The 16490-nt window shown below is 40.2% G+C and overlaps 1 protein-coding gene across 1 annotated transcript in view; it reads left to right on the forward strand.

Annotated features, from left to right (window-relative positions):
• The window catches only part of B3glct (beta 3-glucosyltransferase), a 115372-nt gene extending 99409 nt beyond the window's left edge, over positions 1-15963 (forward strand). Inside the window, exons 14-15 of the mRNA XM_090341799.1 lie at positions 5009-5153; positions 14925-15963. Of these exons, the coding sequence (XP_090197925.1) occupies positions 5009-5153; positions 14925-15092 (313 nt within the window). The 3' untranslated portion in view covers positions 15093-15963. The remainder of the gene's footprint in view (positions 1-5008; positions 5154-14924) is intronic.
• Positions 15964-16490: the final 527 nt, after the last annotated feature.

Here is a 16490-nt window from a genome sequence, read left to right on the forward strand (position 1 = left end):
AAAAAATAAAAATAAAAATAAATTATAAATAGGTTATCCTTCAGGTTTCATAGGAGTCACTTGGTCATGTACTTGGCCTCAGGTATCATCCCTTGTAATTCAGTTACATCACAGTCTACCTAGTGAATAAAAGGCTAGATCTGACTTGTCTTCTTTTCCATCCACTGCCTAGGCTGTAGTATGGTAGTATGTCCCTGAGAGCTGCATGGCTGGCTGCCCACCTAGTAGAGATTCTTGTCTAGAAATATCTAACTCTCTCAGAAGCTCTCTGTGTAAATTTATCTTCATACAGTACATCATGCCATTTCATTACCATGGTGTTGAAAATATGCAGTGTTCTTTGAAATCTCAACTAGACCTACAGTTTCCCCCTTACCTTTAAGACAAAAGTGCACACACCTGATCAAGGCTCACGAGGCCCCTGATTACCTTCCCAGCTGATGTTTGCCCTTCCAGCCTCATCTGTCTATATCTTTATTCTAAAGAAGTCATGTGGAGCACAGCTTCAGTGGCCCAAGCCTGTAATCTTAGCTCTTCAAGAAGCTCAGATGTGAGGAATGAGGTTTGAAGTCAGTCTGGGCAGGAAAGTTCATGAGACTTTTTATCTCAAATCAGTCATCAAAAAGCCAGAAGAAGAGCTGTGGGGGGCCGGGAGTTTGGCCTAGTGGTCAAGTGCTTGGTTAGCATGCATGAAGACTTGGGTTCGATTCCTCGGTACCACATACATAGAAAAAGCCAGAAGTGGTGCTGTGGTTCAAGTAGTAGAGTTCTAGCCTTGAGAAAATCCAAGGATGGTGCTCAGGCCCTAGTACAAGGCCCAGGACTGGCACAAGAAAGAAATGTTGGCACGGAATTTTGGCCAGGAGTTTATTTAGCCTAGTGGTAGAATGCTTACCTAGCATGCATGAAGACCTGGGTTGGATTCCTTGGTACCACATACGTAGAAAAGCCAGAAGTGGTGCTATGGTTCAAGTGGTAGAGCTCTAGCCTTGAGAAAAAAGCCTGAGTTCAAACCCCAAGACTGGAAACAAAAATGAGCTGTGGCCCTGAGTTCAGGTCTTAGTACCAACACACACATGCATTTGTACGTTTATGCCCGCATACACACATGTACACACACACATACACATGCACAAAAATTTACGTGGAACTTGTTGCAGTTTCTTGGTAGCACTTTCCCCTTTCTTCTTATTGACAATGTCATTTGTTAGTGTCTTCAGACCACTGATTCCCCCATCCCAGCCTTCTGTCTGTCTCATTTCTCCTCCTTCTTTTGGGGGGAGTCCATGTAACTATGGTTTATTTATTCCTGGAAGCCCACAGCCACCGTTTCTTCCCCCAGAATAGATTGAGTATTTTCCTAATGTGTACTTTCATAGCAGGTTATGGAAATCATTATCATTTAATTGCCTATTTACTTTCCTATTTTCCATTTCAATTATGAATTATGTGCAGGCAACACCTGTGTGTTTTCTCATTGTACATCATTTTCTAAAATGGGGGACTGTTTGTTTTTCAAGGTACTATGAATATGTGACTAACCAAGCATCCTGGACATTTCAGTTTTACATTATGAATGTGGCGTCTGTGGTATTAAATTCTTAAAAGTAAAAGCACTTGGCTAGAGATGAAGCACTCAGTTCTATGGAGAAACTTGCAATTTTCTTTCCACAATTGACAGGAACTTTTTCCCTTTTTTTCACAATTACATTTCCTTATGTTATTTTTTGTTTGAACAGTCTTGGAGCTTGAACTCACGGCCTGGGCACTGTCCTTGAAAATTCTACCACTAGAGCCTAATGCCATTTCTGGCTTTTTCTGTGTATATGGTACTGTGGAATCCAGGGCTTCATGCATGCTAGCAAGGATTCTACAACTAAGCCACATTCCCAGCCCCTTCCTTATGTTACCTTTATTTTATTTTATTGTTGGGGTAGTGTATAGAGGGGTTACAGTTACATTCACCAGATAGTAGGTGCAGTACTTCTCACACATTGATACCCCTTCTCATGTTTTTGGCCCCATTTCCCTTCCCCCTGCCCTCTCCTGATCATCTTGTTTTCCCCCCTTTCCTTTCTTATTTCAAATAAAGAAATAAATGTATATATAATATATCAGTTAACGAAGTCAGATACAGTGACCATATGAGATTAACCAAAGGGCAAAAAAATAGAAGAGAAATAACATATAGTACATTAAGAACAACAATCACACAAGATAAAGCTCTTGTGAAGAGTTCTTTTTCTCTTTACCTTATGTCTTATCAAGGGCAGAGTGATTCCTGTACAATCTTGAATTTCCAAGTATGGAACCAAGCAAGCCATCGCCATGTTGAATTGGGGGATTGTATTCTTGCATTGATAATGTTCATCTTTATTACTTTTTCTTCTGGAGTCATCCCTAGAGTTTCCTCCCTCAGTAAAATCTGTGTCAGCAGCTCTGCGCTCTCACATATTTGATATAAAGAACTTTTTTTCTTTTTCTTTTTCTTTTTTTTTTTTTTGCACCAAACCATACAAGGCTTTGGGGATATATTCATAGTATTAGATCGATTTTTTTTTCCTTAGAGAAGATCTCTGGTGCTTGAGAATAAACTTGTGAGCTATATTAGTCCCTTCAGCCGTCGATGTCAGCTTTGGGGCTATGTATGATTTGAAAAGATGTATCAAGGGACTAGAATGGAAACCAGAAACCAACCTCTATTTTAAAAAGAAGATAATTTAATGTGAGAACTTGGTCTCCAAGTATAAGGGCAAGAGAACTAAAGCAGAACAAGTGCTTCTTCTTGGAAATCAGTGACTATGGAAAAGCTATTGCCCTAGAACTAGAAGGGCAAAAAACCCCATTTGGGGAGTCCTATTAGTGCTTCATTGCTGTGGCTGTCTGTCATCACAAGGCAGAAGGCTGGGAACTGGCACCTGCCATGCTTTGCCTGAGGGTGTGACTGCCCTCAGTGATCTCTGCAGCAGAGACCACCAGGAACTGCAGCTGACAGTCTCTTCCAGTTCCAGGCCCTTCGTTGTCAAATGCAACTGGGACTCAGCTGACAAAGGAAACAGTCTTAAAGATTTTCTCTTTTATCTGCAGCCCTGAGGAGAGCATGGAAAGACTAGAATGGGCTGGAGTTCTACTAGAAATTACTAATGTACCAGGTCATAATAAAAATATCTGTCCTCTCTATGTCTATCTTCTTCTCCCTTCTGTCTCTCTCTTCTCTCTTATCTCTCAGGGTCACTTAGCTTCTATAGATTATAGTCACTAAGACAGTGGATGTTTTCTTCAAATAAATTTAGACTGTTGGTCCATCGTGACATATATGAATGACATAGCATTTCTTAGCTCATCTATTTGATCGGTATGTTCGCAGGAATCAGTGTTCCCAGTGTCTTACTAGAGCAAGAATATTGCATGGTAATAGTTTGTAGGAGATATGTATGGTTTTATAGTGCACAATCATTTTCTCCAAAGTAACGACTAACTAAATATCTATTGATGTCACTGCTAGCTGTTTGATTTTTAACTGAGAATAAGAATCTCATAATTAACAGCAGTATTTACAAGACAATATGTTGGAAATGAACTTTACAATTTGGGAGGGGGTGGGGGGAGAGAAAGTAAGAGAAAAACATGGGAAAGGGTAACAATGTTCAAGAAGTAATGTACTCACTACTTTATGAATGTAACTGTAACCCCTCTATACAGCACCCTGACAATAAAATAAAATAGTAAAAAAAGAAAAAAGAATCTCATAATTTCCTGCCCAGCCTGGCTTTGAACCATGATCCTCAGATCTCAATAGCAACCTCCTGAGTATCTTTGATTATAAGTATGAGCATCTAGCATCTGGCTTTGTGGCTGTTTTAATAAAAATCCTAACCTGTAATAATAAGAAAAAGACAATCCAGCACTGGTAGCTCATGCATATAATCCAGGAAAATGAGATCTGAGAATCACTGTTTAAAGCCAACCTGGAGAAGGAAAATCTGTGAATTTCTTATTTCCAATTAACCATCTAAAAACCTCAAACGCAACTGTGGCTCAAAGTGATAGAGTGCTTGCTTAAACAAACTGCCTCAAGGAGATTGCCCATACCCTAAGTCATATGTCCACCAAAAAAAAAAAGCCATGCCGGGCACAGTGGCTGATGCCTGCAATCCTGTCAATTCAGGAGGCTGAGGCCTGAGGACTGTGGTTCAAATCTAGCACGGGCACTAAAGTCTGTGAGACTCTTATCTCCAGTTTAGCACTAGAAAACTGAAAATGTTGCTGTGGCTCAAGGGGTAGGGTGGTAGCCTTAGTAGCTGAAGAGCTTAGGGACTGTGCCCAGGCCTAGAGTTCAAACCCCACTACTGACCCCCCCCCCCAAAAAAGACAGTCAAAAGCCCAGTGTTGATGGCTCACACCAAAAATCCTAGCGTCTTCCTTTGTTTTTGTCCCCCCCCGCCACCTGTGCCAGTGCTGAGGTTTAAACTCAGGGTGTCTACTCTTTCTTCCTTTTTTATTTTTTGATTTAATTGTATTTCCAGGTGATGTATAGAGGGCTATAGTTACATATGTATGATAGTGAAAAGATTTCTACTCTTTCTTAGCTTCCTCCTTCCCCACTCAAGGCCGGTGCGCTACTTTTTTTAGTTCTTAATTTCTTCATTTTTATTTTTTTATTATCAGGGTAATGTATAGAGGGGTTACAGTTACATTCGTCAGGTAGTAGGTGCAGTACTTCTCACACATTGATACCCCTTCTCATGTTTTTGGCCCTATTTCCTTCTCCCCACCCCCTCCCAATCATCTTGTTTCCCCCCCTTCCCTTTCCTATTTCAAATAAACGTATATACAGTCTACCAGGTAACAGAGTCAGATACAGTAACTACTTCTTGAGCCGCATTTCCTCTTCCAGGGGTTTCCACTTTTCCCAGCGTGGTGACCTTGGAGCCACTGATCTGTCATGTCGGCGAGCCCAATGGGTCTGTGCTCATGAGCCCTCTGTCTCTCTGTTCTGGCTCCCTAGCATGGTCTTCAGCAGAGCAGCCATTGGGAGACTGCTCGCCAGCAAGTGTCGGTGCTACAGCAATGACGCTCCCGACGACATGGTCCTGGGCATGTGCTTCAGTGGGCTGGGCATCCCCGTGACTCACAGCCCACTCTTCCACCAGGTGAGCCAGTGCCTCCTGTCCTGCCTGAGGGCCCTGGGATTCTCTCTCACTCAGGGGTCTGCTTCCTTCTCACACTGTGGAGATGATCCTAAGAACTATGGTGGCAGGCCTCAGGGGAACGTTCCTGACAGTCCTTGGAGCCTCTGTGTCTACCACGAAGGTTTAGAAAACAGGGGTGTCAGGCCAGCATCCTTGCTGGTAGGACCAGGAAATATGTTCTTTTCAATTAAAAATGGATGTCATTTGCTGAGTGCTGGTAGCTCACACCTGTAGTTCTAGCTACTCAGAAAGCTGAGATCTGAGGATCGCAGTTCAAAGCCAGCCCAGGCAGGAAAATCTGTGAGACTCTTATCTCCAATTAGCCAGTAGAAAACTGGAAATGGTGCTGTGGCTTAAAGTGGTAGAGTGCTAGCCTTGAGCAAAAGAGCTCAGGGGCAGCACCAAGCCCTGAGTACAACCCCCTGGCAAACCAAATAAAATGAAGAAAAAAGTTAATGACATCTAAAAATTATTGTATGTTACCTATAACTATATGGCTGTTCTAACATCCTGACAAGTATGTGGAACTCTATACTGTCCTCAGTTTTTAGACTATCCATCTGGCTATGGATTTTTGTTGTTGTTCTTTTATTTTGTTTTTGTTTATGTTCTTTGGGCTTTCTCCCTAAACTCATTGGCAAAAATCTATTTACATTTCAATATATCTCAGTATATTTTACAGGAGACAGAAGAAATATGATGTTTTTCAGATTTGGTTACTGCCCATAGCTTCACTATATGCATTTTGGAGTAGGGGGAAAGAATTCTTCTGAAATATTTCTGGTAGTGTCTTAAGAATCTGTCAACCAGGCATTGGTAGCTCCTGTCCTCCTAGCTACTCCAGAGGCTAGGATCTGGAAGATCAAGTTCAAAGCCAGCTCAGGCAGAAAAGTCCATGAATCTCTATCTTCAAAGTAAGAAGCAAAAATCTTCTGGAGATATGGTTGAAGTGTTAGAATGGCAAGCAAGCAAGCCTACCAAGCACAAGGCCTTGAGTTCAAACCCAAGTACTGCTGAGAGGGAGGGAAAGAAGGAGGGAGAGAGAGGAAGTGAGAGGGGGAGGAAAAGAAGGAGAGAGGATCCTGTCTAATGGATGCTTTTTTCTAAGGATGATTGCATATGATACAGAAACTAAAATTATCTGTAGATCTACCTCCATCTAATGTAGAAATTCAGAGTATTTTTGAAATTTGAATATAAATGCATATCTATTTAAATTACCCACCTCATATTGAAAAAAATAGTTTCATGCTTTACTTAGTAACTTATTGTTAGCATGGCAATAGAGAGAATTGAGCATGACAGAAATAGCACCATAGAAAGCATTCTGAACAAAGTAAACAAGCATGTGTATTGTCCAGAAAGATACTGTCCAAATTTTGGTCCTTTAAACCTAGAGGTAAGGAAGGATAAAAATAGACCTTCTATAAAGAAAAAGAAAGTGGTGCCACATTCTTGTGGCTCATATCTGTAATCCTAGCTCCTCAGGAGGCTGAAATCTGTCAGTCCTGTTATGGGAGCCATTCCTGGCAGGAAAGTCCATGAGACTCTCATCTACAGTTAGCCACCCATGATTTTTTTTTTTTTTTGCCAGTGCTGGGCTTGAGCTCAGGGCCTGAGCACTGTCCTTGGACTTTCTCAAGGCTAGAGCTCTACCACTTGAGCCTCAGCACCACTGCTGGCTTTTTTCTATGTATGTGGTACCGAGGAATCGAACCTGGGTCTTCATGCATGCTAGGCAAGCTCTTTAACCACTAGGCCAAACTCCCGGCCCCGCCACCCATAATTTAACAAGAGAAATATGGCTCAAACCTTGTGCAGAAAAGCCATATGAGAGCTTGAGGACCTGCTCTAGTATTGCCACAAAAAATGGAGGGAAGAAGGAAGGAAAGAAAGAAGGAAGGGAGGGAGGAAGCGCGGGGGAGGAGAAAGGGGGGAGAAGGAAAGAGGGGAGGAGAGAGAGAAAGAGAGAGAGGGAGGTGTGTCAGCAGGCACTTTGCCGTCTTTTAAGATCTTCAGAGATCTTCATTTTAAACTAATGTGTCCTATTATAGTAACCTAAAACAAGCAGGTTATTTTCTGTTGCCCCTTCTTATGCTCTATCTCATGATGTCTTACTCATGGAAAAGGAAAGGTAATTCAAACTGTTTATGTCTAAAGGAAGTAATTTGTTAAGATTAGTGTGACATGTCTTGGATTTTTTTATGGCAACTCTCTCCTCATAAGGAAAAACACATTAGCAAATAAAACGATAAGAAGAGAAGAAAGATGGAAAGTAAACTAATCCCTAAGCAAAAACCCTCTGATGATAATTCAAAAATGTTTTAAATAATTGTGTGTTGCTTCTAGTACTTTAAAACTCCATATTCTTTAATTCACTTAATAAATTAAAAGCCTTTCCAAAATTCAAAATATGTTTAAAACCTGTCCTCCCCAACTGACTCTGCCATGTCTTCCAATTCTTAAACATTTTTTAGAAAGTCTGTTATCATTTGGACAGTACTTTTCATTTATAATGTCTCAACATGGATCCAAAAGTGTATTTGTTCATATTAAGGAAGAAATATGAGGTAAAGAGGTAAAGATCTAGGAATCCTAATGAGTTAGAGTTAGATTGTTAGGAAACAGTCATAATTTCTGTGTGTGTGTGTGTGTGTGTGTGTGTGTGTGTGTGTGTGTGTGTGTGTTGTACACGCTCATGCATATGTATGTATGTACACATGTGCCCCCACGCACAAGCTGGTCCTGGGTCTTGAACTCAGGGTCTGGATGTTTTCCCGAGCTTTTGTGCTAAAGGCTAGTGTTCTACCACTTAAGCCACAGCTCCATTTCTATACTTTCGGTGTTAAGAGTATCATGGACTTGGCTGTCTGGGCTAGCTTTGAACCATGATCCCCAGATCTCAGTCTCTTAAAGGGCTAGGATTACAGGCCTGAGCCAACATAGCCTAGTAAGCATTATTCTAAAGTCAGAGGTTTGGGAGGAGATTCCCCAATATATCTTTTCACTGGAAGCTAAGTATCTGGAGCATGTGGTTCTCGTTCTTCTAAGATTATAAACCACAAATAGTATAGCAGTGTGTACAAATTGTCTGCATTTAATGCAAGCACCAGATTGGGCAAGAATGATCACTTTGGGACTCTGGAAATTAAAGTCTAAAGATTGGGAACTCAGGATCTCTTGCTCTCTGCCATCTAGCTCATGGCTGGGGCTCTCCCACTTGAGCCATGTCTCTAGTACCAAGACATTTCAGATAAAGAAAACTTGACTAACGGACCTTCCCTACAAGAAAAACTGGGGAAAAGTCTTTCAGGATAAGAGGGAGATGGCTTCTTTTAACTAGAATAGATAAGGAGTGAAGAAGACTGAAAGGGTTTTGTGCTGAATAGGAAAGACTGCTAGCATACTGTGTATGCATATGTAAATGTAAGGGAAGGAGTTTGACCTGTGGTGTAGCACAGCTGGTCTTATTGGCATTAAATCTACGTTAAAAAGTTCAAGATGCCTGTTCTTATCCCTTGAGCAGCCTCCTAGGAAATAACTTGTGAACAATAGCCCCTGAAATTCCAACAAAAGGACTTACATGTTCCCTGAAGAGATTTTGCTTAATAAAAATAAGGCAGTAACAGAGGAACAAAGGGACCAAAAAAATGTGAGATATACAGAAAACACAGCAGAATGGCTTGTGAAATCCAGCTAGGTCAGCCTTTGCATTAAATGATCACAGAAATTGTCAGACTGGATAGTAAGCAAAATCTGATTGGTTGTTTACGAGTCACACTCTAGACTCATAAATACACTGGGCTGAATTCCATGGATAGAAAAGATATGTCATATAAACAACCGTAAGAGAACTTGAGCAGTTGTACTGACATTAAAGAAATTTGTAAAGAGAAATGAGGGTAATTCACATTAACAGAAGGACAGCCCAGGAAGAAGGGTATAACTGTTATAAGAATATAAATGTAACTAATAATGGATCTTCAAAGTACATGAAGAGTAAGTTGATAGAAGTGGAAATTGAAATAAACAATAACTAGTTGACCTTCTTGAAATATATAGAATGTTTTCCTTGACAACAGAATACATATTTTTCTCAACTGTACACAGAACATTTTCCAGGGCAGTCCATATGCTAATTCATAAAACAATTTTCAGTATACTTGAAATGAATTTCACAGATTTTTTTTTTGTAATGGTACTTATGGTTGAACTCAGGACCTTGAGATTGCCAGGCAAGTTCTGTATCACCTGAACTTTAAAAAACAGCAATTAATCAAAGCATTATTTTAATCACAATTGAATTAAATTAGAAATGAAGAACAGAAAAAAATGGCAGACTTCCAAATGTTTGGATAACACATTTCTAATACTTGAAAGGTCTAACGGGAAATTATGAGGGAACTAGAAAATATCTTGAGTACAGTAAAAATGAAACAAAATGTATCAGAATTCTGGGTTTAGCGACACAGTAACTAGAGAGAAATCTGTGGTTTTAAACACATTAGAATTATACACAAATAGGTCTGGATACAGTGGCTCACACCTGTAATCCTAGTTACTCAGGTGTCAGGAGGATCTCAGTTCAAGGCCTGCCAAGGCAAAAAGTTAGCATGGCCCCCAAGAAAGCATCTCAACCAAGAAAGCAGTGTGATATTGGCACATGCAATTCCAGCTAAGCATAAATAAGAGGATAATAGCCTTAGGCCAGCTGGAGCAAAAATGTGAAACTATTCAAAAGAATAAAGCATATAAAGGACCAATAAAAAATACAATCACTGTAGGAACATTTTTGATGTTTTTTAAATTGTTAATATACACGGGTTATGATGTCATATTTATAATACTAACTACTTAGGAGGACTGAGCCAGGCCCAGGCAGAAACACTCGATCCTATTGGAAAAATAAACCACAATAAAAATTAAAATGAAAGAAGGACCATGAATGTGCCTCAAGTAGAGTGTGCCCCGAGCTCAACCCTCAGTACCTTAAAAATAAAAGTAAGCATGTCTCTGGTATGTCGTTTCTGCCAGGGTCTCTGTGAACTCCCACTGGTGTACTTAAACATGGGTAGAACCTAAAATTTGTTTCTGAGCAGTAAAACATGGCAAAGGTGAGGGATGTTCCTTCCATAATTAGGTTATAAAGGGTTGTCATTATCCTCTGCTAGCAAGGAGGTGAGGCCCTTGGTCCAGGTGCCTTTGAGGCCCTGAACAACACCCACAAGTCATCAAGCGAGTTTAGAAGTAGATCTTTCCCCCGGCTGAGCTTCCAGATGAAACCATAGGTCTGTGCTAATGCCTTGATTGCAGCCTGTGAGGGTGCCAAAGCAGAGGAGCCAGCCCGACTTGGAACTTAGCAGTTGATCTGTTCACTGTGGCAGTAGTACAACGTATCTGTTTGCAGCCTTTACACTCCTAGGGATCTACCCAAAAGGAATTAGTCATCAGAAGTATCAGTGTTGACTGATACTTCGTACAATGTCACGTTCCTCAGCAGTCCACAGGAATGAACTACCAATACAGGCTGTGAGGCTAAGTGAAAAGAGCTATGTGTGAAATAGTCATATTCTAGGATTCCATTCTGTAGATAGTTCTAAAAAAGCCACCACTAAAGATGAAGCAAATAGTGATTAGACTGGACTACCAAGAAAAATAGGATTTGACTGCTCTTATAAAATTTTAGAAATTCCCTGAAAATTTTTAGGCTACCAACAGTATCATATGCAAACCATTTCAATATAGCTTTAAGTAAGTAGCTTGCATTTTTTTTATTTTTAAATTGTTATTGTCAAGGTGATGTACAGAGGCGTTATGGTTACATAAGCCAGGTAGTAAGTACATTTCTTTTTAACTCTTTCCCTCACTCCTTCCCATTTTTCTCCTCCCCTCCCCATCCACAAGTAATATAATTTTAATCTCCACTTACTCCATTCAGTCTGGACTAATGTTTGAAGATTTTAATTTTGTGCAATGTATGCATCCTTGTACAGTCCTTCCCCACCCCTGGTTCTGCCTATTGGGGATTCCCTTTCAGCTGGTTAGAAATGTAGTTGCTACAGGCTATTTAGAGTTCACAATGTTGCAAATATACCTTGGCAGATGGATTTTCTTTTCTAGTTTTGTCTTATTCTATTCCGTGCCCTCTTGTGTTGAAAATGACCAGCACTTTGTAATGTTTAACAATCAACAAGCTAGCTCTGCATATGCCTTCACCAAATGCCAACATGCAGTTAATTGCTTCTGAGATCTGAGTTAACAGATTCATCCCCACTCTCCATTCCTCTAAAACCATTTCTGTAAAATACACTCTATCACTCTCTCTTCTTTCCCCTTCCTAAAATGTTTTCAATAGATCTTATAGTTCTATTTTCATAAACGCAAACCATCTGCCTGTATCCATTCTAACCTCCTTATTAGCCCAACCCCGTCCTGCTCATATCCACCCCACCCATCACAGAACCTATTTCTCTTTCCCAGCCCCCTGCCAGCCAGGGATTTTCTTTTTGTGTTAAGTGCCTTTATATCTCCAGCAGTTCTTTTTCACTGGTAAAAACCAAACAAGGGTTTGTTTCCATTGCTTTTACTTCACTCTTCTGGGACCATTGTGGAATTATCTGAAAATGAACTCATCTGAGGATGTTTCTCCTTAGTTTTCTTTTCTGCCAGTAAATTCTCCCTGGGCTTTGTGAATGCACAGTGTACCGCCAGTGAATTCCCTAATAGGCACAACTTTGTCAGTTCAGTTAGATTCTATACCAGTGTATGTTTTTGTTCTGTCTCACCCTTTCCTTTTAAAATTCGCTTCTTAGATCTTAACCTCCATGAACACATAGAATTTTTATTTTTTTGAAATTCTATCACATGAAATATTTTTTTCTTCATATATTTTTTATTGTAATTAATAGAAGGGTTACATTATATTTGCCAGATAGAAGGTCCATTAGTTCACATACATTGAAAAAAATTTGTTTGGGGCCGAGAGTTTGGCCTAGTGGTTGAGTGCTTTCATAGCATGAACCAAGACCTCAGTACCACATCTACAAGAAAAAGCCAGACGTGGTGCTGTAGCTCAAGTGGTAGAGTTCTACCCTTGAGAAAGCCCAAGAACAGTGCTCCAGCCCTGAGTTCATGCCCCAGGACTGACAAAAAGTTTTGTTTGTTTGCTTATTTTTATCTTTTGCCATCCCGGGGCATGAACTCAGGACCTGAGCATTATCCTTGGGCTTTCTCAAGGCTAGTACCCTACTCTTGAACCACAGCTCCATTTCCAGCTTTTTCTATGTATGTTGCACCAAAGAATCAAACTCAATGCTTCCTGCATGCTAGGGGAGCACTCTACCACTAGGCCATGCTCCTGGTCCTATTTCTTTACTTTTTTAACTGGTGTGTGGGTTTAACGCCAGGCCTTATGCACTTGTTTTGCTCTTTTTGCTATTCTAGGCTGATGCAAGGAAGTGGAGCCACACCTCCACTTCTGGCATTTTGGTGGTTAATTGGAAATAATCACATGAGTTTTCTGTCTGATCCTCAGATCTCAGCCTCCTGAGTCCCTACGATTAGAGACATTGAGCCACTGGCATCTGACCTTAGAATTTTTATTTTTTGTTTTCATCCTGGGGCTTGAACCCAGGGCCTGAGCACTGACCCTGAGATTCACACCGTGCCACTTTCAGCTTTTTCCAAATCATTTATTGGAGATAAGAATCTCACGAATTTTCCTGCCCAGGCTGGCTTCGAACAAAGTCCTCAGATATCCTAAGTAGTTAGGATAACAGGTGTGAGCCACAAGCTCCCAGCTGACCTTAGAGTTTTTAAAAGGCAATAAGATAATGTTTGTGAGAGTTATCTACTTACATTATTTTGAGCAATGATTTCATAGATATTAGTGTTGGAACAATCTCCTGAGTGTCTTTGTCCCCCCCGACGAGGCTTGGGGAGATGAGACACTATTGGGACTGCTGAGCCAGATAGAGGGCTGGCAGACAGGAAGCCTGCAGTAGCCTGGTGGAACACAGCCAGAAGCCAGGTGCCTGTTCAAGTCATGGCACTTCTGTGAATTCCACTTTCCTCATTCCAACTATCTTTGGTCATTTTGGCAGTTGTGTCAAGGATTAAACAAGATAAGATTTGTCAATGTTTTTCTCTACACCATTTAACAGTGTTTAAGTATTGCTATAAAAATACTACTTTTAATAGTCAATATATTCTGTTGATAACCTCAGGAGTTTCTCGTAAATGGACTACACACACATCCAGAAGACCATTATACTGTTAAAGGAGAATGATACTGAAATCCAGTAGATTGGTGAATGAAGATGGCAAATTGAAACTTATTGAATGCTATTGGATAATAATAGGGGATAATAGTGAAGAGAGAGAGTAAACAAAGGGGAAAATCTGGTTAAGATACTATATATGCTAAATGTACATAAACATATTAACTAAAAGGAAGGATTCCAATTATGTAACAGCTTTGATCAACTAACTTACAGTTTAACAAAATGAATACTAGGAATCTAGATCATGGGCTGTCAAGATTGGGGAGGGGGTGGTAGGTAGGTGGGTGGAAAGGAAGGGTGGGCCAATGGAATCATATTATTCAGTGTATCTGTGTGAAAATGAAGCTAGGTAGGTTGAGATCATGGATGGAGCTGGGCTAGATGAGGGAAGATGATGAACTGACTGACATTAATCAAGATAACATTGTGCTCATAAACTGACATGTTGAATGGAAACCCCTTTAGGATAACAAGAAAAAAAATAAATATTTTAAAAAGGTACTATGTATACATATGTAAAGTGTGGTGAAATATTTTTGAATAATTAGCATATAGTAAAAAATGACAGGAATATGAAATAAGTCCTATCTGATGGGGTATGGGTACTGGTGGCAGGGGGTGAGGAGGTTGGGGGTAACAGAAAGGCCAAGTCTGATTAAGGTACATTGTGTGCATGGATGGACATTCAAAATGAAATCCCCTTATCCAGAAGATGGATGCTAATAAAAAATATAAAAAGAAAAAAGAACATTGAGAGAAGATGAATGTTTTTCTCTCAAAGCAAACAAAAGTAAGCCGGGTTTCATTTGTCTTTCAAACTCTACCTTCTGTCTTCAGTATCACCATCCTAGACTAATTCTGCTTCATTTTCTAAGAAATGGAGGAATTTGAAGTGTTGCTACTACACAGCATTTTAGGTCTTCTTGCAGATGGTTTTGGTTACTCCGAATCTTTCATTGTCATAGCTGTAACTAGCATTGCATTCCCTTTCTCCCCAGTGAATCCGGTGCTTTCTTGGAAGCAGTGGCATGACTGCAGCAGCACCGTAGCTAGGCTGCTGGGACTCAGAGAACTCCTCCCGCCCCCGTAACCCATGTGCAGCGGTTCTTTGGGTCAGACATGGAGAATAACTTTTCTTGTTATTTTTCAGAAGTCACACACTTACTTGAATGTCTCACCAAGCACTTTTGTGTTTACAGCTATGCTCAGAGCATGGTTTCCTCAAAAGACGTAGAACATAGAAACCCAGAGCAAACCATTTGAGACGGGAACGTAATCAGAGATACAGAAAAGGCAAGGCACCTGGACTTAGAAGGAAGAGAAAGAGAAAAGGTTTTCCTTCTTGATTGTAGAGTCCTAGAACTAGTATCAGATACTGAGTGAAGCAGTTAGGCTTACAAATTCAACTGTTACTCTCGAACAATTATTTTTCAATCTGTTCTTTGTGTAGGCTCGGCCAGTAGATTATCCAAAAGATTACCTTTCTCATCAGATTCCTATATCATTCCACAAACACTGGAATATCGATCCGGTGAAGGTATATCTCACGTGGCTGGCACCCAGTGTGGAGGACAAAACCAGGCAGGAGACACAGAAAGCATCTAAGGAAGAGTTATAAGGCCTGGTGGCCCTGGTGTAGAGCCCGGAGAAGAGCAGCCATGGAGACGTGAACTGCCCCACTGTGCACAGTACTCTTCCTACTGCTTGTGTAGGCCACCGGACACTGGACACTAAGTGACATGAGATGGAAAAAGTGAAGATGGTATTGATGGGTCAATAAAAGTAATCTTGAGGGAAATTGATTTTACTTTATTTTTTTCTGGGAAAAAAATTCACTTGCTTTTTGATGGATGCGGTTACTGTAACTCAATGACTACTGTGCATTTGTCGAGCTGTGATACAACAGCTTTATTGCTGTCTTGGGGAAACAAATGGTACCCAAAGTCCCTCCCCACTTCCCTCTCTTCATGGAGTTTCAGTTGGGCATGAGTGGAGAAATATGATTGGCTATCATTTCCTACAAAGAATGATAACCTTTCCATTTGGATATTGCCCACGGTAATGAACTTTTATGCCATATTATTGGTGATGAAACTTTGTTTCTGGAAATTCAGTCAGAAGGATGCTGTATTAAGGATGATTCATTAAACATCATAAAAGCCTAAATATAAAACTCCCCATTGTCTCCATAATCATGGTTGTTCTATTTTTTATCTATTTTGTTGTTGTTGTTTGTGGCCCATCAAAAGGAACTAAGAGGCTGAAAAGCTTGACTTTTCTTGTTTCTTTAGAAATTAATCTCTTTGCCATTTCTGTCCAAGTCCCTATCTTTATGGCCACAAGTATACAGGGCACAGCCAGAAAAAAGATCCTCAGTATTTCAAAGCAAGCCTATGTGTCTCCTTCAAGTCAGCAAGCTCTTCAAGACTCAGGAGGTGAATTCCACATATGCCTGGGATTTGAGCGTGTTTCTCTGTGAGAGTTTCTATTCTGGCCAGCGCCCACGACACCGTCCCAGCAAGGATGGTGCAGGGATCTGGCAACCTGTCTGAGTTCTTAAACAGTGACATTTGAACATAGTGTTTAAAAATAGCTTTGGTTTGTGAACCCTATATTTAATATGTAGTAATTTAACACATTCAATATTACTGTATTAAAAGTACTCTATTTTAATGCTTTTAATTCTGTTCAGTTTTGTAAAGATATTTGCATAAGATTTCATTTTAATATGTCATACTAATTTTGGTACAGTATAATACTTTCTTCTTTTTTAAAAAAGAAACAACTTGTTCTTCATTAACTTTGCTTACAATACTTTTTATAGCCAGGCACAGGGTTTTAAAGCCATACCACTAAAAGCACCTGTGTGTGCAAGTGTGTATGTACGTTTTTTAAAATAAAAAACAATATACATATACCTTTGATGTAACTTAGATTTAACTAATTTCCAAAGTGATACAATAGTGTTGGGATTTTGCAGCTCTCCAATTGCAGGGTTGGCAGGTGACAGTGCAGG

Source organism: Megascapheus bottae, chromosome 11 (assembly GCF_031878675.1).
Source record: "Megascapheus bottae isolate mThoBot1 chromosome 11, mThoBot2.hap1, whole genome shotgun sequence".
In the NCBI taxonomy this organism is placed as follows: Eukaryota; Metazoa; Chordata; class Mammalia; order Rodentia; family Geomyidae; genus Megascapheus; species Megascapheus bottae.